This window comes from Triturus cristatus, chromosome 8, assembly GCF_964204655.1.
Source record: "Triturus cristatus chromosome 8, aTriCri1.1, whole genome shotgun sequence".
NCBI classification, from domain to species: Eukaryota; Metazoa; Chordata; class Amphibia; order Caudata; family Salamandridae; genus Triturus; species Triturus cristatus.
Window position 1 is genome coordinate 789,700,592 of NC_140591.1, and position 23,837 is coordinate 789,724,428.

The window sequence follows — 23,837 nt, forward strand, 5'->3', positions numbered from 1 at the left end:
GGACCTGGAAGAAAAGTAAATACCATGTTGTTGGGGCCCTCAGACCTTCAGTCATTTGAGCTGAAGGTCCAGTTTACTGGTGTAAACTGATATCTCTGGCGTTTGTTCTTTTGGGGTATGAATGAGTCTTGGTGTAATTTTCATCCATTATGCATGGGTTCATAGTCCCCCCAGAGAACCTTTGTACATCATTTCTCAGTAATTATTTTGCAATTAACCAGGATTTCTTAATGTTGGGTTAGATCTTTGTTATCTCATTCAACCCCTTTTGTATAGATTGTTACCTGAATTATTATTTCCATACGACAATCCTTGGCCACAATTTCACGACTATGGCCCCTGAATTGCGCTTTCTTATTTTGATGATTAAAATGAGCCATTCTGTGCTATATGTCCCTAAAATTTATGGCCAGTCACTCGCAAATGAAATATCATCCCGAAAGATTTTGCATTGGCCTGTCATGAAATCAAAAAGCACAAGCCTTAGAGATTTTGGGGACAGAGTACACAAAACACTTCAAAGCATACATTTGATGTATATATTACATGCGTGTTAGACCTGGCACTATTGGCGTGGGTCTCCCTTCCATTTTTTACTGTTGCCTCATACGTTTTTGCTGGTTATAGATGCTTTGGGCACTGTGCCACTGCTGTTCAGTGCCACAGTGCAAGTGCTCCCTATGGTAAATTTATGTATGGATTAGTGACTCCATGATTGGCTTGATTGGTTTACTTGTCAGACCCTAGTACAGTGCACTGCGTGTGCCCAGGGCTTGTAACCAATGCTGCTGGTGGGCCTGCAGCACTGAGTGTGCCACTCACTGGAGCAGCTTGCAAAGTGTGTCTCAGGTCTGACATTGCAGAGCCTGTGTGCAGTCTGGTACTGCCATGCTGACTGGGCAAGTGCACCCACTTGCCAGTCCCTAAACCTTCCCTTTTATACATATTAGTCACCCCTATGGTAGGCCCAAGGGCAGGGTGCATTGTAGGTAAAAGGTAGGACATGCCCTAATGTGTGTGGCATGCCCTGATAGTGAATTACAGCCATTTTCGTTTTTCACTATTGCAAGGCTACCTGTTCTCCATAGGCCAGAATGGGCAGTTTGATTATTACATTTTATAATCCTAACTGACTCAGGGAACATGGTAGAAATTTGAGTTTAGTATGCCTGAACTCAGAATTATAAAATACATCTTTTAGTGAAGTTGGTTTTAACATTCTTTGTTTGAAAATGCCACTTTCAGAAAGTAGGCATTTTCTTGTCTAACCATCCAAAACTGCCTCTGCTAGGCTGTGTATTCCTTGTCTGGAGTTTGATTGACAGGGGCTGGGGGATTCCAGGAGACAGGGTGAGTCAGCACAAGGCTGAATAGAGAGATCTGCATCTAGATGGGTGGAAGGGGTTGCACCTGGGACCTGAATAGGGCTGGGCCTTCCCTCCACAATGTTGGCTCCACTTCCTGTGGTGTTTCTGATGTCCCTGCCCTGCACTGTGAAAGGAAAGAAGGAGACATGTCAACAAAGTGCTCCAGGTCTGACCAGAACTGGTTTGGATTAGGCAAAGGCCTCTCCGTCTTCAGAGAACAAAGGGAAAAGGAGTATAAATACTGGGACCCAGACCCAAGAACTTGAGATCCCTTCTGGGAATCAAGACGAACCATTGCGGAGGAGAAGAACCAGGAAGCTGAAGGAGGAGACTACCCCTGTGCTGTGTGTTTGGGGGTTGGCCTGCAGTGGTTGCTTCATTACCAAAGAGAGGAGAAAAGGACTGAGTGTGCTTTCTATCAACTTGAAGAAGAATCTCCAAGGGCTTGAACTAGAGCTTGCCTGCTGCCTGAAGTCTCAGGGATACAAGACTTCACCAACCAGCTTCCCCCCTGAATTCCCTTGCTGGGAATTGAAGTGGCTGCTGTTGTGCTGGGCCTTCTGAGAGACTGCGTGTTGCTGGGAGCTGGAAGCATGACGCAACAACGAGAAGCGTGTCGCCGCCGCAGCCGCAGTCATCGCATCGCCGAGGAAGCGAGCCACCGCTGTCATCATAGCATTGCCGAAGCGCCGCTCGTCGGCGGAGAAGTGGGATGCTGTCACAGAGGTCATCGTTGTATCACCGGAGAAGCACGTCGCAGGGTCTGTCGCGGCTCCAAAGATCATCGAATCGCCGCACGGCCGTCGGGCATGCACGCATCACACCAGCGTTGTCGCATCGCAACCAGGACGCCATTTTGTCGCATCGCCCCGGACAAGAGTATTGCATCGAGGTGCTAGCGGGTCGCATCGCACCGGAGAGCAATAAGAAACCAACGCATCAACTCCCCAAACAGCAAGGAAGCGAGCATCAACTCCCCTGCGCAGCAGTAAGGAACCGATGCATCCACTCCCCTACGTGTAAGGAACCGACGCATAACCTTCCCTGCAACAGTTTTGTTTTCTTTGCGTTATGCATCTAAGGTACGTTGAGAGTAAAGTGTCGCATTTACAACTTGAGAGAACAGCTAATTTATAACATTTGAGAGACTATTTTTGAGTACAGTATTGTGGATTTTTGTCGTTTGGTCTTGTGTTAAGTATATATAAAAATACTTATTTTTATAATACAACCTGTGTGATGTCCATTTGTAGTGTTATCACTGTATTACTGTATGTGTTCACAAATGCTTTACACACTGCCTCTGAGATAAGCCTGCCTGCTCGGCCAAGCTACCAAGGGGGTGAGCAGGGGTTATTTTAGGAGTGTAGCCCCTTACCCTGACTAGATGCAAGGGTCCCTATTTGTCACAGGTACCTACCTATGCCAACTAGAGACCCCCAAATCTAACAATGCGTAATACTGACAGATATGATCTTAGGAATTACCAAACATTGTCCTTTTCTTGAAATCATGTGTTTTTATTTAGGAAGCCCAGAAATGTGAAATTAATAAACCACATATTGAGTAGTTTTAGGCATGAACCATTTTATTTCTAAAGAAGGACGCTCCAATGTTGTCACTTAGAAAGCATGACTTTCACAGCATTGGTGCATTTGTTAATGACCAGGCCTCTTATTATAGTTCCTCCTCTAGTAAATTGTTTACTTATCTCCAAGCAATCCCATCTACTCAATATAATAAACCGAAGTGTGTTATCTAGGATTCCCCATTTTTCTGGAAATTGGGAGGTCAGCCCCTGCTTTCAAATACCACATCCTCCACATCCATGCACCAGCCAACATCCCAGTAGCACCTATCGAGTTGGGCACTGTGCGTGAAACTAATTTCTTGCTTTGCCTGTCTAACCACCATAAGGCCCATAGGACAAATAATCAGTTTTTTCCTCACCATATCAACATGATATGACATACCTAGGATCAAACATTGAGGAATAAGTAGAACCTTTATCACTAGTATGGTGGAAAACGCATGTGGTTCCTCTATTCAGAATTACATTGCAGCTTCCCCACCTTTCTGCCAAGAACTGTGAGTTGCTAAGTCCATTTTGTATGAACAGCGGACTAACTTTAGATAAATGAGGCATAGGTTTGAATAGCCACTTAAGGCCTTCCATTCCATATCTTCTGGGGGCCCTTTACTTTTTTCCATATGCTCCTGAGAGTACTCAAGCAATGCAGAATGTTGCTTATTAATGTTCTATAAATGCATGAAATGGTTCCCCTTGCCAGTTGACTGATCAGGACCCTATTTTTTAAGTGGGTGGTTTGTGGCAGGTCCATTCTTTCATTTGGGTAATTGGCTGGGAAGTTCTGAAATTGCAGATAGATATTCCTGGGTTTGGGACAATTTGTACTCTACCTGTAGTTGAACAAATGTGTTTATATCCCGACTTCTTGCCCTTTCTCCTAATTTTGAAATACTACTGAGATTCTACTGATGAAACTTTCTAGCAATTTTCCATGACCCGATTGCCATCTTTGTGTCAGCTAATAGTTTGATCTCTGTCTTTACCCCATATGTGACATGATGATAGGATTTCCCTTCCTGGACAATCTGCCTATTTGAATCAATGGTACATATCTGGGCGAGTGCACCTTGTATTTCATCACAAGGAGATGAGAGCCCCATTAGAACTGTTGAATGCTTGGCAATCCTATATCCCCATTGTAGATATGTGCTATGAGGCAGTCCATCCATACTTGGGGAGCCTTCTTATCCCTGCGGATGGTCCTCAAATCTCCCATCTATTGTCTGAAAAGGAGCCAGGAACTACATGGGTAGGATCTTGTATGAAATACTTATATTTGAGAAGGGGGATTATATTGAAAATGCCTGCTTTACTCAGTAGAGAGAGTGATAGTTTCCTTCAGTGTTTCACATAGTCTTGGAACTCGACCACTATATTATTTGAAAACCTAAAAGGTGTCTCTCTGCCAGGTTACTTCTATTCTCAGGTATTTAAACCCTTCTCCAGTTACACAGAGGCTGTCTGGGCCAGCCACTCTGTATCCCAGTAATCAGATACTAGAACCATGGGCCTGACCACTTCATACCATATTCGTAAAAGTCGCCATAGGAAGAAAACATCTGCAGGAATAAGGGTATTGTCTGTAAAGGATTTACTGCTTATAAGAGAACGTCATCTGCATACAGCAAGATGTTATCCTACACTCCACTCTCTAGTTTGAATCTGTGCACTCCTGAGGCTGTAATGAGCCAGCATGCAGATGGCTGGGAGAGTAGCAGTCCTGTTTTGTACCTCTGCCTAAATCAAACGGAAGAGAAATGATACCATAAGTCTTGACTGAAGCTGCTTCTCCAGTACAGGGAAGTTTTACCCATTCACCGAATTCAGGTCCAATCTTGAACAGGATCTTTCAGTCAACTGAGTTGAATGCCTTTTTATAATTGACGAATAGGATAGCTACCAGGTCATCTATGCCTCCTCCCCCAAGAGCTAATTGTGATAATATTCAATATTGTGGATTGCCACAGCATGAAGATCAACTGCTTCAGGTGTATTAGGGTGGTTATCACTTTGAGGAGCCAACTGCCTGGGATTTTGCCAACATCTTGATTTTGGTGACAAGGATTGAAATTGGTTGGAGGAGCACTCCGTCCGATGCAGGTTTTCCCTTTTTGTTTTCCCTCTTTTGGTATAACTATGAATAGAGAGTGGCAAAGGTCAGGAGCCAACTTTACCAGTGTCTTAGCCCCTTGTAAATAATGAAATAGGTATGGGATTATTTGTATTGCGAGGATTTTGAGCAGCTTGATTTGGTCCTGGCTTACCATTTTATAGCTGTGAAATCAATTCTGTGACTTCCTCCAGGGCAGAATCGACCTCGAGGCAAGCACTAAGCTTATCTATCAGCCTGGAGATTTCCACTCTCCCAGGCAATCAGTCACTTTCTATTCTGATCTGCTTTCCTTGACCAATATAACTTTTGATAGAACCCAACAAAGGTCCCTGCTATCTCAACATTCATGCTTGCCTTTATTCCTGACCCATCTTTTATGCAGCCCACTTTCCTATTCTCTTTATCCAGTCTGTTGAGCTGCTTAAAGGTGCCTAATCTCCATTGAAGTTGTAGAGTTCCCCAAGATCCTTTCTTTGGCTAGAACCCTCTCCCCAGGTACCCAGGTCTTTTCTAAATTGTGTTTCTTTTTGGCAGTACTACGGTTTGAGCCTGTTCCCTAAGCACTACCATATAGGCCTCAAAGAACGTTACTTTGGATTGCACTGACTCTTCATTTTCCTGAAAAGATAGAGATGCTGCTTTTGTAAGTGCCAATACATGTCTATGCTACTTAGTTCACATGCACTTCATTTCCATGTGTTTCCTCTGCAGTGACCATTAATTCTAGGGGTTAAGTGGATGGGGGACTGATCCAACATATCTCTGGTGAGATGTACCATGTTATGCGGGGATCACTAAAGTCAGGATGAAGAGATGGTCCACTCTAGAGGAGGTTTTATGGCCCCCGATATGTAAGTGTACTCCCTATCCCCAGAGAGTTTAACTTGGCATTCATCTGCTAGTCGAAAGGTTCAGGTGAAGATGGACAGTTCTGTGGGGGCTATCAGTCTCACCATCGTTATTAGAGGTCCTGTCTATAGCAAGGGATAAGATATTGTTGAAGTCGCCCCCTACAATGTGAATAGCATGCTAATTTTCTAGGACCCAGTCTTTCCAGTGTGGCCCTTTGTAGTTAGACACAAGTTATATGCTCTTAATATTGTGTACTGTGCCCATCCCCCCATCCCATTCATGCAGTTTTCACAGGGTCTTCTCACGCTTCAAGATTTCAAAGTAAGTTGTTGTCTTGACCAGGAGAGCAACTCCACAGCAGCTATGAGTGAATCCTGGGAGGGTTAATGGTTTGTACATTTGCTGCCCAAGGACAGCACAGTCTGCCCCAATTGGGTGTGTTTCCTGAAGGAGGATCATATAGTGGCCTATTCATTTGGGTGCTGTGTTATTGCACCCCACTTAACTGTCTACCAAATGTTTAATGTTCCAAAGTAAGTTTTGCTTGGGGTTGGCTCACTACTTCCCGATCCTTGCCAGTAGACCCTTCCACAAATGATCCTGTACCTAATAAACTGTAAGAATCCTTTCCCTACTTGCCTGCCCTACTGATCCCTATAAGGATAACCGACTAACCCCCACCACAATGTAGGAAGAGTCTGTTGCAAATACATCAATCTAGATGGCCAACCTACCTATACGTTTGCCAAGTGCTCTTTAGAACCTTGATTGCTTCTGTAAGTAGGCATGCTGTTGTGGGGTTCAAACTGTTAGGTAGTTCTGCTGTGTTAGAGAAGAAACTAAATGTGAAGAAGTTGCACTACCACAGATATCAGCAGAGAGTGTCAGAATGATATGTGGTGAAATAGCAGTGCAGGCCTAAAATCCACAATGATGACAGACAGGTGGAAAGTTCACTAGGAAATAAAGTCCATGATCAGCAAGGTCTTAGTTAAAGGGAGCTTAAAGGAATGTAGGCTCACAACACACAAGCACATATTCTGTTGTCCTAGTATATTAAAAACATGACTGAAAGAATATGAGCAGGAGATAGAATCAACCAAGAGTACACAGAATCTGATAAGAAGTCTTGGGAGCGGAGAAATAAAATACACATGCATACAAAAGAAGCAAATGAATGGTTTGATAAACATTGTTAGAATTACAATAAAGAATGTATAGAGAAAAGGTCAGGAGCTTAAAGACACAGGTGATGTGATGTTTTTGTAACAAATATTACTGAGTAACCGATTATTTGACCTTTTGTAAGATACTTTGTTTGCCTGACTATTTAATTGGGCTCCTGCAAGCGGCAATCTGAGACCAGCTATTTACCTGTGTGAAGACAGCTTCTCTCCCTGCAGCAACAGTAAACTTATTGTGGCTTGCCAGGAGGAGTCTTATCTTTTTTTATTACAGTTTCCCCACAACATCTGTTATCATGCTAGCAGTGGCCCTCAGCCTATTTCTGATAAGTGCTTAATCCTTCTATCCTTCAGTTCATGTTCCTGTTCAGGACATGTGTCCGTTTCACAGAGTCTTTTTATATCATAATCACAGTGAAGAATTCAGGCCTTGTTCTCCCATACCACATTCTCTGCTATTTTTCTTAAAATTAGACAGTTTGAAAACACTGAGGCCATACTTGGCAGACTAGATGATGATTGGAATATACACACATAAATCACAGTTTTGGTATAAGAGCTCCCTTAGTAGTCACCTATGACGTCTACAATGTTGATTGACATACGTGAAATTTTAGGAACCACCGACCTGAAACAAGATGGGATGGGGCTTGGTTTTTGATCAGGCAACAGAGAGAGAAGAGGGCATTTAATATGGGGCTACCAAGAGATACACAAGGAGGCCTAGCAGCTGTGCATTTGCAGGGGAGAGCTGCCTAAGTTATGTGCTGAGGTACGCACTTTTCTAACAGGTACCTTATTAGAACCACCTGTACAGGGGCTTCTGGATTTATCACTCTGAGTGTACTAAATTTTTCCCCAATTTAAGGCAGATTAAAATTCTCTTTCGGAAGTTTAAATTAAAAAAAGGCATTTAAAGTTCAAAAAATATTTTTTTGTTATGAATTAATAATTGTTAAAGGTGCTGTACAAAATGTATTAAAAACTAATTTTAATTAATGTTAAAAGGTTATTCAAATATGTGAAAATAAAATTTAAAATGTTTTATTTCTAAATGCGGTTACATTAAATTAAATTACAATTATTTATATCTATATTCTAGGGGAAGTTGGTATTGCGGTACCAGTAGTTGTACATGTGTGGTGCTGGGCTTACTTCAGCTTCGAGCTGAAGTACATTTACCACTGTTTTAGGTCGTTTTTGGCATTAGTAACTATAGAAGTGCAGCTTGTAAATAGGAGTGGACTTACTCTTTAGCAGGTTGCTGCATGTCTTTCCCTATACCCCTGTCTTGCCCTCCCATAACTCCTTCTTACTCTTCCTCTTCCCTGAACCCCTGCCCTTCATTAATAAATATTACACATTATACAGCCACTCTACCGTACCTCCCACATTTGCTAGTAAAATTTATTCCTACATGTGCAGAAACTGCATATATGGGGGAAATATCTATCCACTGAAAAAGGTAGGACAGGTGGAGGCATAGGATTCCACAAGTAATTTGTGAATAACAGTTTGCAGTACGCTTGTAGTACTATTGTAGTACTAGAAATCACACTACAAAGGGCAGTTTGTAAATAGGCCCCACAGAATTAAACTTCAGCTTGTAAACAAAGTTACATGTAATGTATTTGTTTAATTAATTAAACACCTAGAGGAAATATTCACAACGTTAACACACACTTGTGAGTAATTTAACTTTACTACTTTGGACTATTTACAAAATCCGAGTATGTAGTTGGTACAAAGTCTAGTCTTACACATCTCCACACCTGAAAAAGAGGGGCAAGCCAAATTTACAAGTGCAACGATAATACTGCCAAACAGGAGCAGTAGAAAGTTCAGCACCACACATGGCTAACCATGAATACTGTAACACTCTCCCATAGAAAATATTTTCCCATAGGAAATAATGTTAACTTCAGTTATTTAAAATAGCTACAAATATAAATATATATATAAATTAATGTTAAAACATTATATTAAAATAAAATGTTATTTTAACAAATTGTAATAACACTTTTAAATGTAAATAATTTTGTAATATTAAAAATATAATTACATTGGTTTTCATTAATTTAGTACTTCGCTTTCAATGTTTTTATTTACACAATAAAAACATAATATTTGTACTTTTTTATTTATTTAAACTTCAGAAAAATTATTTTAATTTAATGTATCTAATTTTTAATCAAAAGTTAAGTTTATAGTGCTGTATCGTGTTTTTCTAATGTTCTACACCTTTGCATTTCCACATTGTTCTACATTTAAAATAAATGTATAACATTATTATACAAAAATATTTAACATGAAATAGTTTTAAAAAAAAATCTGAGCTTCATAATCTTTTAACATTTGCCTTATACTTCAACATATGTAAACGTCTGCCACTGGGGTGGAGATCTCCTAAGGTATAGTATAGGAAGTATGGCAGTGTAGATGGCTCATGTTTCCATTTTATAGTATGTTATGTCCTGTGTTTTTTAGTGACTTCTGTAGAAGATATACAGAGATTTGGAAGAGTAGGAATTTGAGATCTATTGATAATCTGATGAATTCTCTCCCAGAAAGCAAATCAGTGTCCATCTATGAAAAAATTCTTATTTTCAGTTAAAATTTATATGCAAGACTACAAAGCACTATTTACACCTTACTGCCATATCTAAAACACAAATAATAAAAATACTTTAATATCTTACCTAAAAAGGGTATCTTCCTTTTTCTTGCCCATGAGATTGCTTGGAGTTTACCTTCAGTGCCTTGTATGCCAACACCTCCCGGAACCAAAATTCCACTGAAACAATAAAGATTAATAAAACAATAAGCAAATATTATCACTTAATGAATTCCCCTTCTTATATCAATAAAGTTTATAAATTATTTCTATGAAAATGTAAAATGGCACACATAACTACAGTTATATTGGACAAAACAAATGTTAAAGCCTGTATTTATTGAAGGAAAATTAGAAAGTTGTAATAGAGGTTACATACCATAAAATATATTTACTGCCATGGAAGTTCAGCTTGCCCTTCTGGGAAAAAGGCCTCAAAGTACTTTTCAGAAATCTCCTTTTTATTGAGTGTTATCTCTTATTGACATGTCTCTCAATTTCTAGATATGCCTAAAAATACTTTCAGTTGAAGAACCTCCTATTATTGCCCTCTTAGGGGGTGTCAAAATGGAATGGATAATCAGCATTTTTCACTTTTATTGGTTCAAACCATTATCTTGTAACCTTTACAGCTACTCTCGTAAAGAGGGACAAAAGGAGCATCAGGAGAACTCTGAGGCAAAAAGGCTTTCCACCTCCCTTTTCAGTCAATATTACAGTTGGGGAGTACTACTAAGGCATTGCTATCTTAAAAGGTAATTGCACAGCTTAGCGTCAAGCACAACTGTGTTATTAGTGTTTGTTGGACATGGCCCTCCCTGCAGGGTCACCCCAAAACATTTTGCCTTCACTCCTCCACTTTCTTTCAGAATTAGTTCATGTTGGCCTTAGGATTCCATGCACTTTACCTTTGCTAACCAGTGCTAAGGTGCTTCGGCTCTCCCCTTAAAACATGGTAGAATTGGCTTACACCCAACTGGCCTATATGATGTACTTGCAAGTCCCAAGTAAATTGGCTCTACATGTGCCCAGGGTATGTAAATAAATGTTACTGCACTGGTTGTGCCACTCACTTATATTGCACTTTATAACATGTCTCAGGCCTGCCATTGCAAATCCTGTGTGTCCATTTTTAAACTGAGCAAACACAAGGAGATGATGGACGGTGTGCTGAAACGTTTCAGACACTCACCCCCAGTCATAGATCTGGGTTGAATCCATCATCATTCTTTAGCTCACTTCGCCAACTCAGTTCAGACCCTTGCTCACTTTGTCACTGGATTCAAGCTAGTCCAGCTGATTAGGGCTGGTAGCCCGAAACCGGTCCCAGGATGCTTCTTTCCGGTTCAGGGAAGACACGTCTTGGCAGTTCGAACTGGACTGTTCCCATGAGGCACAGGGTGAAGACTGATGTGCATGCAGCCGTGTCTGTACTGGGGTGGCTAAGTGAGCGAAAGAACGATGATGGATTCAACCCAGATCTGTGACAGGGGGTGAGTGTCTGGAAAGTTTCAGCGCTCCGTCCATCATCTCCTTGTGTTTTCTTTGTTTGCTCTAAGTTGGCAGGGTATACCCAGACGTGGGTCACTAGCTCACTTTGCCACTGGATTCAAGCTAGCCTGGCTGATGAGGGCTGATAGCCCGAAACCAGTCCCAGGATGCTTGTTTCCAGTTTAGGGAAGACATGGCTTGGCAGTTCGGGCTGGACTTTTCCCATGAGGCACAGGGTCAAGACTGATTTGCATACAGCTGTGTCTGAACTGGGGTGGTGAAGTGAGCTAAAGAACGATGATGGATTCAACCCAGATCTGTGACTGGGGGTGAGTGTCTGCAAAGTTTCAGCGCTCCGTCCATCATCTCCTTGTGTTTGCTTTGTTTGCCCTTAGTTGGTTGGGTATGCCCAGATGTGGGCCCCTTTCTCACTTTGCCACTGTATTCAAGCTAGCCTAGCTGATGAGGGCTGTTAGCCCAAAACCAGTCCCAGGATGCTTGTTTTCGGTTCAGGGAATACACGTCTTGGCAGTTTGGACTGGTCTGTTCCCATGAGGCACAGGGTGAAGACTGATTTTCATATAGCTGTGTCTGAACTGGGGTGGCGAAGTGAGCTAAAGAACGATGATGGGTTCAATCCAGATCTGTGACTGGGGGGTGAGTGTCTGAAGAGTTTCAGAGCTCCATCCATCATCTCCTTGTGTTTGCTCCATTTTTAAACTTGCCATTTTGACCTGGCAAAATAAACCTTTTCACATGCCCAAACCTTTCTTTTTAATACATATAAGTCACCTCTAGAGTAGGCCCACGGACAGCCCAGAGGGCAGTGTGCAATGTATTTAAAAAGGAGGACATGTACTTTTTAGTTTTAACCTCTTCCGTGCCCATGACGAGATAGTCTCGTCATGGAGCACGGTCGCGCTGTGCCCATGACGAGACTATCTCGTCATGAACCCCACCCGCGTGTGAAACGCCCGGCACAGGAGGGGGAAAGGGCATGGCACCGAAGGGGTTAAGTGTCCTGGTAGTGAAAAATTCTTACATTCGTTTTTCAGTACTGCAAGGCCTATCTGTCCCATAGGATAACATTGCAGTTGCCTTATTACACTTTACAGGCATAATTTCCAAATGGGAAGAGATGACCAGTCCATGTTTGGTGTCTCTGGAATCAAAATTTAAAATCCTAACTTATGGTGAAGTCGGATTTGAAACTGCAATTCGAAACATGCCTCTTTTAAAAAGTTGGTATTTTCTTGCCTTATCCAATTGGTGCCTGCAGCCTGCCTGGGTCACATTACTTGGTGTAACTGACAGTCAGACTCTGTAAATTCCTCCCAAACAGTCACACAATAGAGGGATTAAGTGTGCCTGGATGGGCCATTTGCTGAAAGGCTGGGCAGCAAAACTGAGCGCAGCCCCACTTACAACTGAATAGCCTATACGCTGCCTTAACACAAGGGGCCGAATGGTCCAGCACTGTCAGTGCAACCACTTTGGAGCCAGGAAAGGGGAGGAAGGAAATTCTATGGAATTCAAAGACATGGTCTAGAAGATTCTCCCACTTTCCAGAACCAGGACACCAGGGTATAGAGAGAGGACCCCCAGACATCAACTCTTCAGTACACTTCTGGACCTGTGAATACTCTTCCTGGAACAAGGACTGCTATGCTGCTACAAGGACTGCCACTCTCCTGGACTGCTGCTTTAAAGAAACTGCTGCTCTTTTGCCTGGGGAAGAAGAACTGAACCTGCAACTTTATCTTGAACCTAGTACCCCAGAGTGACTTAAAGGCTTAGTCTGATGGCCTCCTGATCCGGGACACAAAATGCTCCCCAACCAGCCAAGGAATTGACCAAAGATTGTCCCAGTACAATGAAGCCCAATGATCAACCTGCTAAGTATTCCCTTTGATTCCTTTATATCTCATCTAAGAGTGTGCCATACACAACAGAGAGTGAGTTGCCAGAAAAAAAGTTGTGCTAATAGACCAAACATACAAAGGTTACTAAGGTATTAACATATTCTCTTTCATCCTATTGTATTTACCATCCGTCAAAGTGTGGGGAAATTCCCAAGCACAATTGCAGAGTAAGAGCAAATTATTATAGAAAATATTACAACAGTTACTTTAAGCTGGTTTTTGCATGTTTATGTTCTTTTAAATCCTGTTGCTTTAAATATATCCAGTGACATTTTGAGACCTAAACCATGTTTCCTTGCCTTAATTAGAAGAGGAAACTAGATTACAGAGTAAATAACTGTAAGTTATCATATCAGGTGTCTTGGTGCAGCTACATAGAAGTATATCCTCAGTGGCTGCCCTACTGACTAATTCTACTGCTTCATTCTGACTGACATTTATTTGTTTAATTTTCACATTTCCTCAACTGAAATTTTAGAGGAAAGTATTAATCTCCATATATTGACACACTCATTAAGCAGAACTAGCCTTGGCAAAGCGAATAGGTCTCGTCTATGCGCCAGCTATTGGTTTTGGCAATGTGTTTTAGCCATTATGTACACCAGATTGGCTTTCTGTTCAGCATGGCTAAATGTTAGTGGTGTGGAGAGGGCTGGGCTAGATCGAAGTGGGGTAGATTAAGGTTGAGTGGAGTGGTGTAGATTAGCATACAGTGGAGTGAGGATAGAGTGGGGTAGAATGGAGTGGGATGGATTAGGGTAGACTGGAGTATGGAAGGAGTGGGGTAAAATGGGGTAGAATGGAGTTGGGTGGACTGGCGTGGTAGTTTGATGTGGGGTAGATTGAAGTGGAGGAAGGTAGACTGGGGTGGAGTGGGATAGATTAAAATGGAGTACATTGAGTAGATTGGAGTAGGGTAGATTGGAGTGGGTTAGATAGGAGTAAGGTAGGTCAGGGTACATTGGGGTAGAGTTGAGTGGGATAATTTGGAATAGAGTGGAGTGGGATTGATTGTGGAAGAGTGGAGTGGGGTGGATTGGGGTAGAGTAGAATGGGGTAGAATAGAGTGGAGTTGGGTAGATTCAAGTAGAGTGGGGTAGATTGGGTGGATTATAGTAGGGTATAATGGAATGGAGTAGGGTAGATTGGGGTAGTTTGGAGTGAGGTAGATTGGGGTGGAGCGGGATAGATTGAGGGAGTGAGGTAGATTGAAGTGGTATGGGGTAGATTGGGATGGGGTGGGTAGATTAGAGTAGGGTGGAGTAGGGTAGATTGGGGTAAAGTGGGGTAGACTGGGATAAAGTGGGATAGATTGGAGTGGGGGGAATATATTGGAATGGAGTAGATTTGGATAGATTGGAGTGGGGGTGGGGTAGATTGAATTGGGGTAGATTGGGGTGAAGTGGAGTAGATTGGAGTGGAGTGGGGTAGATTGGAGTGAAGTGGGGTAGATCGGATTAGAGTGGGGTAGATCGGATTACAGTGGGGTAGATTGGAGTGACGGGTAGAATGGAGTGGGATATATTGGGGTAGACTGGAGTGGAGTGGGGTGGGTTGGAGTGGAGTGGAGTGCATAGATTGGAGTGAGATAGGAGTGGGGTAGTTTGAAGTCAGGTAGATTGGTGCAGAGTGTATTGGAGTAGATTGCCGTGGAGTTGGATAGAGTGGTGTAGGGTAGGTTGGGATGGGGTGGGGTAGATTGAAGTGAGGTAGGTTGGGCTAGAATGGGGTAGACTGTAGTGGAGTAGATAGGAGTGGGTAGATTGAAGTAGGGTAGTTTGGGGTGGAGTGGAGTGAGGCAGATTGGGGGATGGAGTGGGGTAGATTGGGGTGGATTGGGTTGGATTGGACTGGAGTGAGGTATGTTTGGTTGGCATATGGTAGATTGGGTAAAGTGGGATGGAGTATGGTAGATTGGGGTAGAGTGGAGTGGGGTGATTTCAGGGGTGGGTTGGAGTGGGTAGATTGGAGTGGGATAGATTTGGGTAGAGTGGAGTGGGGTAGATTGGGGTCAAGTGGGGTGGAGCAGAGTTGGATAGATTGGAGTGGAGTCAAAATTGGAGTGGAGTGAGATAGATTGAGAAAAGTGGAGTGGAGTGGGAAGAGTGGAGTGGAGTGGAGTGGGGTAGATTAGGGAGGAGTGGGGTAGATTGGGTGGATTTAAGTAGGATGCATTGGAATGGAGTAGGGTAGATTGGAGTGGGAGATTGAAGTGGGGTAGATTGAAGAGGGATGATTGGAGTGATGTTGATTAGAGTGGAATAGGATAGATTGGCGTAGAGTGTGGTAAAACTGAAGAGGAGTGGGTTGGGTGGAATGAGGTAGAGTAGATTGGGGTGGGGTGGGGTAGAGTGGGGTCGAGTGGGGTAGATTGGAATGGAGTGGAATACGTTGGAGTGGAGTAGATAGGGGTAGACTGGAGTGGGGTAGATTGAGGTGGTTAGAACAGGGAGGGTTGGGGTGGGTTTGATTGGAGTGGATTGGAGAATATTAGGGTGGAGTGGGTTTAATTGTAGTGGAATGGGGTAGATTTGAGTGGAGTGTGGTAGATTGGAGTGGGGTAGATCGGAGTGAAGTGGAGTAGGGTAGATGTGGGTAGAGTGGAGTGGGGTGTGGTATAGAGGAGTGGGGTAGATTAGAGTGGAGTGGGGTAGATTGGGTCGGTAGGAGTGCCGTAGACTAGAGTGGAGTGAGGTAGATTGTGGTAAATTGGATAGGGGTAGATTGTGGTGGAGTGGGGTAGATTGGAGTGGGGTGGATTAGAGTGGGGAGGAGTTGAATAGATTGCAGTGGAGTTTGGAGTGTAATGGGTTATATTGGAATGGAGTGGGGCAAATTGGACTAAGGTAGATTGGAGTGGAGTGGAGTGAAATGGGGTACATTTGAGTGGGGTGGATTGGAGTTTGGTGATTGGTGAAGATTGGAGTGGAGTGGGGTAGATTTGATTGGTGTGCGGTAGATTGTTTGGAATGGGGTGGATGGGAGTGGGGTGGGGTTGATTGGGTTACATTAAGTGAAGTGGTATAGACTGGAGTGGAGTAGACTAGAGTGTAGTGGGGCAGATTAGGGTGGAGTGGAGTGGGGTAGATTCAAGCAGAGTAGATTGTAGTTGAGTGGGATAGATGGGATCATAGTGGAGTGGATTAGGTTAGATTGGAGTAGAGTGGGGTAGACTGGGTTAGTGTGCGTAGATTGAAGTGGGGTAGATTTGAGTGGGGGGAGCCTGGGGTATGGTGGAGTGGGGAGGGGTAAATTGGGGCGGGTAGGTTGGAGTGGGGTAAATTGGAGTGGATTCAGGTATACTGCAGTGGAGTGGGGTAGACTGGGTGGAGAGGGGTAGATAGGAGTGGAGTAGATTGCAGTGAGGTGGGGTGGGGTAGATTAGAGTGGAGTGCAGTGGTATAGATTGGAGAGGAGTGGGAGGACTGGAGTGCTGTAGAGTGGAGTAGAGTGGGATTTTGTGTCATGGAGTGAGTGGCGTAGATTAGAGTGGCATGGAGTCGAATGGCATGGAATGTCATAAAGTGCCTTAGAGTGGAGGGGTGCAGAGTGGAGTAGCATGTAGTAGAATGGAGTGTAGTGGCGTAGAATGGAGTGGCATGCCATAGAGTAGAAGAGCATGGAGTGTAGTGGAGTGGCATAGTGTGGAGTATGCATGGTGTGGTAGTGTACTGCTATTACACAGAACACATTGTCAATTCAAATAACCATTACATTGCACCTTAATACGGTTTTACAGCATACAAATGATGTGTGCAAATGTCATCACCCAGTGTATTGATGTGTTTTGATTATATTTAAATATTTGCTTTCACCACACTTCAGAATTATAAATATGCTTAGTTTGTAATAATTCTGAAATATTCTGAAACATCAGCACAGTTCATATTTTTTTTTTGTGTGCTAGAAAAAAACATCCTTTACCCTCTCCTCTTACATGGATACTCAGCAGGATTGTCACATACATTCTCTCACTTTGAAGTCAGAGAAAGAAAAGAAATCACCAAGCTCCCTCGGAAGAGAGAGCTTGATATATGACCTCTGTCTTTGAATGCACAGCAAATGTGACAAAATAAGAACACGATTTAAAGGCCTGTTTACAGAAAGCGAGTTGTGGAAGAATACTGTAAACAAGGTTTGGGCAAAGGGAGGGCCAAACTCAAGCTGGACAGTCTGAAGCAAATAAAGCCAGAAAATGTGAGTTATAACCCAAAGCCAATGGTAGGCAACAGGGCAGAATGCATTCCTCGGTCAGTTGTTTTAATGTCCCCAAGATGTCTTTAGCGTAGGCTGCGACCTAATGATGAACATAAATATGGAAGCGTTTGCTGATATTGCTAAGTTTAATATGGGGGGAACTCCAGCTTTAAACCCACTCGACCTTAACTTGACACCACCTCTTAAATCAAAGAAAAAAGTTAATGGCAGGTTCTTAGGCAAAAGGGTGAGGGGAGAACTTTACGAAATAGAACCTGGGTGTAGGGTGAGCCTGAACCATTGAGCCTGATATGCAAAAACATTAGTCCTATGATGTGACAAAACTATTTTCTATCTGATAACAAAACTAATGCTTCTGTAAGCAAAGTCCTAACATAAACATCTACTTTTCTAAATGTGTATTCTCGAGATGCAAAATTTGGCTTTTTCTGGGCTCTGGATCCCAATGTTGATAATGTTCCTATTTTAATGAATTCAATAAATATGCTTGGTATGTACTCACTATATAATTGTTCCACTAGTGGGCATTACCCACATCGTGTCCCTGTATGTGGATGACCTGCTACTCTATGTGCGGGACATCACAATGAACCTCGAGCACCACTAGGCCACGCTTGCGGATTTCGCTGCCACAGCCGGGTTGAGAGTCAACTGGATGGAATCCACTATTTAACCTCTTAACCCCAACCTTCCCCCGTGAAAGATGCATATTGGAGACATCAATCTCACCTGGAGTGCAAGAGCCCCTCATTATCTAGGAGTTCGACTTTACCATTCTCCCTATGACCTTTATGAGGGCAATCACCGCAAGGTACTGGCAGGTATACAAGCTCTAGTTGGTTTCTGGAAGACCCTTCCTTTGGCCCCTGTAGGAAGAATCGCCCTGGCGAAGATAATCTTATTACCTAGCCTCCTCTATCACTTTACAAATCTTCCGGTCATTCCCCTGCTCTTTTTTTCAGGAACTTGTTGCCATGATTTGCTCCCTTATCTGGGGCAGTGGTCGTCGATGAGTCGCCCTGGTCAAGATGCAACTGCCAATCAACAGGGAAGGACGTGGGGCCCCGTCATTTGAAGCATATTTTCTCACGCACAGCTTCAGTGGCTATCACAATGGATGGCGGGGTGTTATCTGGGGAGGCCAGCTCTGACACTAGGCCTTTACCGATACCGGCAATCCAATGTCAGCTCCTGCCTGGGAACCCGACCTGTCTCGACCCACTCGATCCAGGTGGCCGTGGCTAGGTCCTGAATGCTATGGCCCCACCGCCTGTCTCAAGGAACCCAGCTATACAACCCGCACCCTGCTACCACTGATGGGCCTACCCTAGGGCAGTAGTCATTATACTGCCCGTGCCTTGCAGACCTCGACGACTCATTCGATTCTTGAGGTAGAGTCCCTTTTGGCTGAAGGTCAGCTTCTCTCATTTGACCAATTGGCAGAGGAGTGTGGACTCAGCAAATTATCTCGGACTGCCGCCAGCTATGGGATCTATCCAAGGGTGAACCCGCAACGCACCCGGTATTCCACACAGTACTGCACATGGGCCCTGGATGTCACTTAATCACCTAGATATACAAGGCCATCCGCGAGCTCACTGTAGCATCACTTACCCAACTGAGAGACAAGTGGGAGGAGGAGTTTGAGAGGCCACAACACAATAAGGAATGGGAGTATGCCCTACAGCTCCCAAAGAAAGTATCCCGAAACTCTGGGTTTAAAAACATACAATTCATCATCCTACTCCACGCATACATTACACCGGTACGACTTTAGAGCTACTATCCAGTCACAATTTTCCTGTCCCCGCTGTCAGCCCCTAGCGCAGCATTTCAGAATATGTTCTGGAACTGCCCCACCTTACAGCTCTATTGGGACGCTGTTCACAGTACATTGTGGGAGATCATGGGGCTCTCCGACATTACCACTTGGGAGGCCTGCTCGCTAGGCGTATTTCGGCACTGGAAAGGATGCAAAGTCCAGATGTGGTTTGCATCCATGGCCCTTCTTTTGGAGAAAAGGGGAACCACAGTGCATTGGCGAGCACCAGCAGGGCTCCTCTGGCGGCCTAGATGGGAGCCATCTGTAAGTGGGGTACAGCGGAGGAGGGCGCGATCAGACACAAATAGGTATAGGGTGTGCACCGACGACACATCTCCACTGAATGGGCCGCACTCCTTCAGAGCTTTCAACAAATGACTGAGAATGCCCAGTCGCCCCCAGCATCGCCAGTCCCAACCGAGGTACCCTGCTGCATGCTCTCTCCCGAGGTCTCAAACAGGCCCTCTCTTTCCCGAAGTACCTTACACAATATTTATGAACACTTAACACCAACACCCCAACAGTATATATAAAAGCGGCATGCAATACCTCCACCCCTTCACCTCTTTCTGGCTCGTCCCCGAGTTTACAGTATGTTTCCTCTTCCCATTTTTCCACTATTGGATACACATGTGGGAGGACATTCCACCCTCCCTTGGGAAAAGCAAGTTCCCTTTAAGCACCATTCGACCTCTTCACATTGTCCGTTTCCATTTTCTCCCGCCTGTAACCATGATTGAATACTTGTGATATGTTTTTCATTACTATACATGTAACCATGTTTAATAACAATGTGTAGTGATCCTAAAATGTGGAAAACCCAACAAAATGTTGTTGTTTTTTAAATGTATTCACAATTATTGTTTATTCATTCGTTCTCTGTCAGTGACATAAGCCGGAAATCTATATTTATTTGTTCTACTATGATCCAAAAGTCTTCAACAATAGCAATGCTTGATGGTCGACAAACATTCCTACACTATTTTCAGAATTTCGCTTTAGAAATTCAATCATAAATAAAATGTTCAGATCAATATCGCGTTGGATCCTACCGGATTCTTAAATAATCACTTTTTTTTTTTCAGCCATTGAGAGCTTGTTGAAAGTAATGTAATCTTTACAGTTCAACATAAAGTCTCCTCATGATTGAGGGGACTGCTGAGAGGCTGGAAACTCCCAAAATATTGTTATGTTATCATTCTCCACAGCCAGACTTTCAGTGACCTGTTTGCCAAGCATATTCATTTGAATGGGTTCCCTTATTTATCCTTTTACCATATGTTTAAACAACCAGTGGAGACTTGAATATTTAATTCCAAGGGAATTCTGCTGATGCTATTTACTAGTGAAAGTATGTTAACCTCAACTGTGTATGTGCACTGTTTGATACTGGCTGGTACTGGTTTTAGCAGTTTTTACCGGTATTAACTCATGCAAATTCTATACCGGTTCATTACAGTTTTGCTGGTCTTGCTTGAATAGCCTCCGGCTGACTGTAGATTAATTTATAGTGGTTTTAACAGGCTATTACTGTTTCTAATTAGTATGCTTTGTACTGATCCTAAAATGGCCCATAGTTATTTTACCTAATTCCTATTCTTGTGACCTTAAAATTACATATGGATGTTCTATTGTGTAGGACACAAGTCATCTGTATTCATTGAGACATGCCACCACAGCCTCCAATGGTCTGTCGCATGGACATTTTAATATTGACCACTACAAGGTTGAAAACTGTGAAAGAGCAGGAACATATATTTTTAACAAATTTAATTTGGTCAAAGAAAACACATCTGACTTCTCCACATTTAGTCTGTTTTCAAGCAGCAAATACTCTACAAACTCTATGTAAATGGTTGCCTGTTATGCTCAGGATTTAGGCATTTTGGTCAACAATTTCAGTATCATTTTAATATTTAATGCACATACTGAAAATATTAGTTAACTTCCCTTTGTTACATTCAAGGCTATAAACAGGTGAGATATGTTTGGTGGAGATTAAACAAAATCAAAATCAAGCTGAATAGCGACTATTCTTAAACTTTAAGGAGATCTATGAGGAGAAATAACCTTCAAAAGGACTACAAAAAAGGCTGGGTTCCTTGAACTCTGAAATATTGCAATATTTGAGAATGCTAATCTTACAGGCTTTCGTCTGAAACACAATTTCTATTCCGACTTGACTGATTACTAAAACCTTAACCTTTACCTGAAATGGGGTGTGTTTCAAAGCAGTTCGCCTTCTACAAAAAACAGTCTTTCTTTTGCCAAAAGAGCACTGCAGCTAAAGGTCACCTTTTTGAGTGCTGCACAGTAACGGTGAAATAAAAATTTGTGTTGTAGAGCCGACAATAAAACACACTTTTACACTGCCAATTTAACAGAACCAGTTACAGCATATTTCTTAAAAAACACAACACTTTTCTCCTACACAGCACAGGAAAGACCCAAGGTGTTGGCAGGCAATTTTCAAGAAAAGTGACATAAATTCTTTCCCGTCTCTATGTCACTTCAATCTGATCTGTCACGGCTCACACACCTCTCTACCAATCTACTTCACAAGGGATTTCGGATTTCGATTTGACGGCAGTGTGAACACTTCCTGTGATGACATTTCCACCAAATTCACAAATACTGCTGTCAGCTCACAAGTGGAAAGTAGGTCAAAGAAAGATTGCAAGCACTCAGTTACCCTCTAACCATATCAAGATATCACAACCAGAGCATGGAGATGTAGGGTGAGTGAATGCCAGGAGACAAGGACCGTGAAGACAAAAAATCATTTTATTTAGCATGGTCAGTGAAGATTAAAAAATTGTATATCAGTGGTATGCTTTGGAAACTATAAACACCAAATGCCCATTAGTCTTTTTCATCTGATGTATTTCTACAGGTACCTATGTGCCTTGATTAAGTAGTTTGGGATACAAGAATGCATCCATGTCACCACTGACTGAAGGAAAAGGTTCCAGAGATGACACTCTTTAGTGGAGTTTGGTGTCACTAGTATAGTGAGAAATGAGGATGTCATGACTGACTGGTATGTTTCTCAGCGACTCTATGTAAAGATCGAATTAGAGTGGTGCCAGAATGGGTCCCTGCGCAATACCGCACAGCAGTGCTTGTAGTAAGGATAGGACCGTCTCAATGTTTACAAACTGTGATCTGTCAGTGAGGAAGGATATGAGCCAGTAAAGAATCACACTACATATGTGTAGGAGTGTATTGCACAGGGTATTCAATATCCACTTGTAATTAAATAATTGTGCTGAAAGCTTCTGATTAATTAGGGGCGTTCTGGAGACATTCCTTGCCTTCATCACGCATATGCAGTGTATTTTCCAATATCTTGTGACCTGCCATCTATGTGCTACAACATATCCTGAAGCGTAGCTAGAAGGATTTTTAGGGGAACACATATTTAGACGTAATCACAAAATTGGATCGAAACAACTGATTTTACTTGCTTATCCAGAAAGGCAACTTTTGAAATTAGTCTGAGATTTTGAAAATGAGCAGATTAGCTTTCTGCGAGAGGGAAGTTGCTTGATCTGATTTTAATGATGGGGAAATACCTTTCTTTAGTGAAGGGATAATAATTTTGAGAAGTATTGACAAGGCAGATGTAGAACATTTCTTCGTAAATTTGTCTAAAATTCAATAGATTTAGGGCTTGATTTATAGTTTGGTGGATGGGATACTCTATCACAGACTTGACAGGTATCCTGTCTGCCTTATTCCAAGTGGCATAGGATACAATGCACTTGTAATAAGGAGAGAGGATATCTGTCGCATTTGCGACAGAGTATCCTATTTGCCATGCTCTAATTCAGGTCCTTATTACGGAGAGGATTCAGAGTAGATGGTGATATCAATAGCAAGGAATTCGACCATCAGCATATGACTGAGCAAAATCAATGTAATGTGATGTATGTGCAAGAGTTAAATGTTATCTTCGTATGCATCGTGGATTTTGACAGTGAAGTTAAGGATACTGGAAGCATTTACCGGTGAGCGTAAACCATGTGACTTTTGTAGTGGATGAACGCAGAGTTTGACTAGAGAAAATATGTCTTCTGGCTCCATGGTCAAGGTTCTAATTTAGTTAGTGCAGGAGTTGACTAAAGGGCAATGGGGAATAGGTAGCTCTGGTTCATGCCAACAGATCCATCCTCTTTGGAATTATCTGGTTTTTCACATGCATACTTGTAGGGGCAGAGTTCACCTGAACAGCTCATTCATCAGAGGTCCAAAAAGATCAGCACACCCAATGGATTGAGACGAAGGTGTAATCTGGCCCGCTCCTGTTTTCCATCTATATTGTGGATGCCTTGGAAGGTTCAAGACAGGTCAGAGCTTTCCTTCCTAAGCTGGGGATGGTTCCCATAGCTGAATTGTTCTATGTGGACGACCCAGTTCTATTAGATCTTACACGGTAGGATTGCAGTGGCAATTGGACGCTTTTTCTCATTATTGCAGGGGAATTATTTAAATATTAACTAATACGCCCAAAATGAAGGTAATGGTCTTCTCAAATGATTTGAAGCTTCCCCCGAGATTCAGGTGGTGGATGAGAGGTGTCCAAATGGAGGTGGTTAAGGAATGTAGATACCTTGGTGTGTTATTTAGCTCTTTCGAAGTCATGTCTCTTCGCAGGGATTAA

General features: G+C 42.8%; 1 protein-coding gene across 4 annotated transcripts in view; it reads right to left on the reverse strand.

The window, feature by feature from the left end:
* LOC146805091 (CTP synthase 2) overlaps positions 1 to 23,837 on the reverse strand; it is a 1,453,753-nt gene that overhangs the window by 548,288 nt on the left and 881,628 nt on the right. For all 4 annotated transcript variants that reach the window (XM_085622227.1, XM_085622228.1, XM_085622229.1 and 1 more), the window contains one exon: positions 9,807 to 9,901. In XM_085622227.1, coding sequence (XP_085478353.1) covers positions 9,807 to 9,901 — 95 coding nt within the window. The remainder of the gene's footprint in view (positions 1 to 9,806; positions 9,902 to 23,837) is intronic.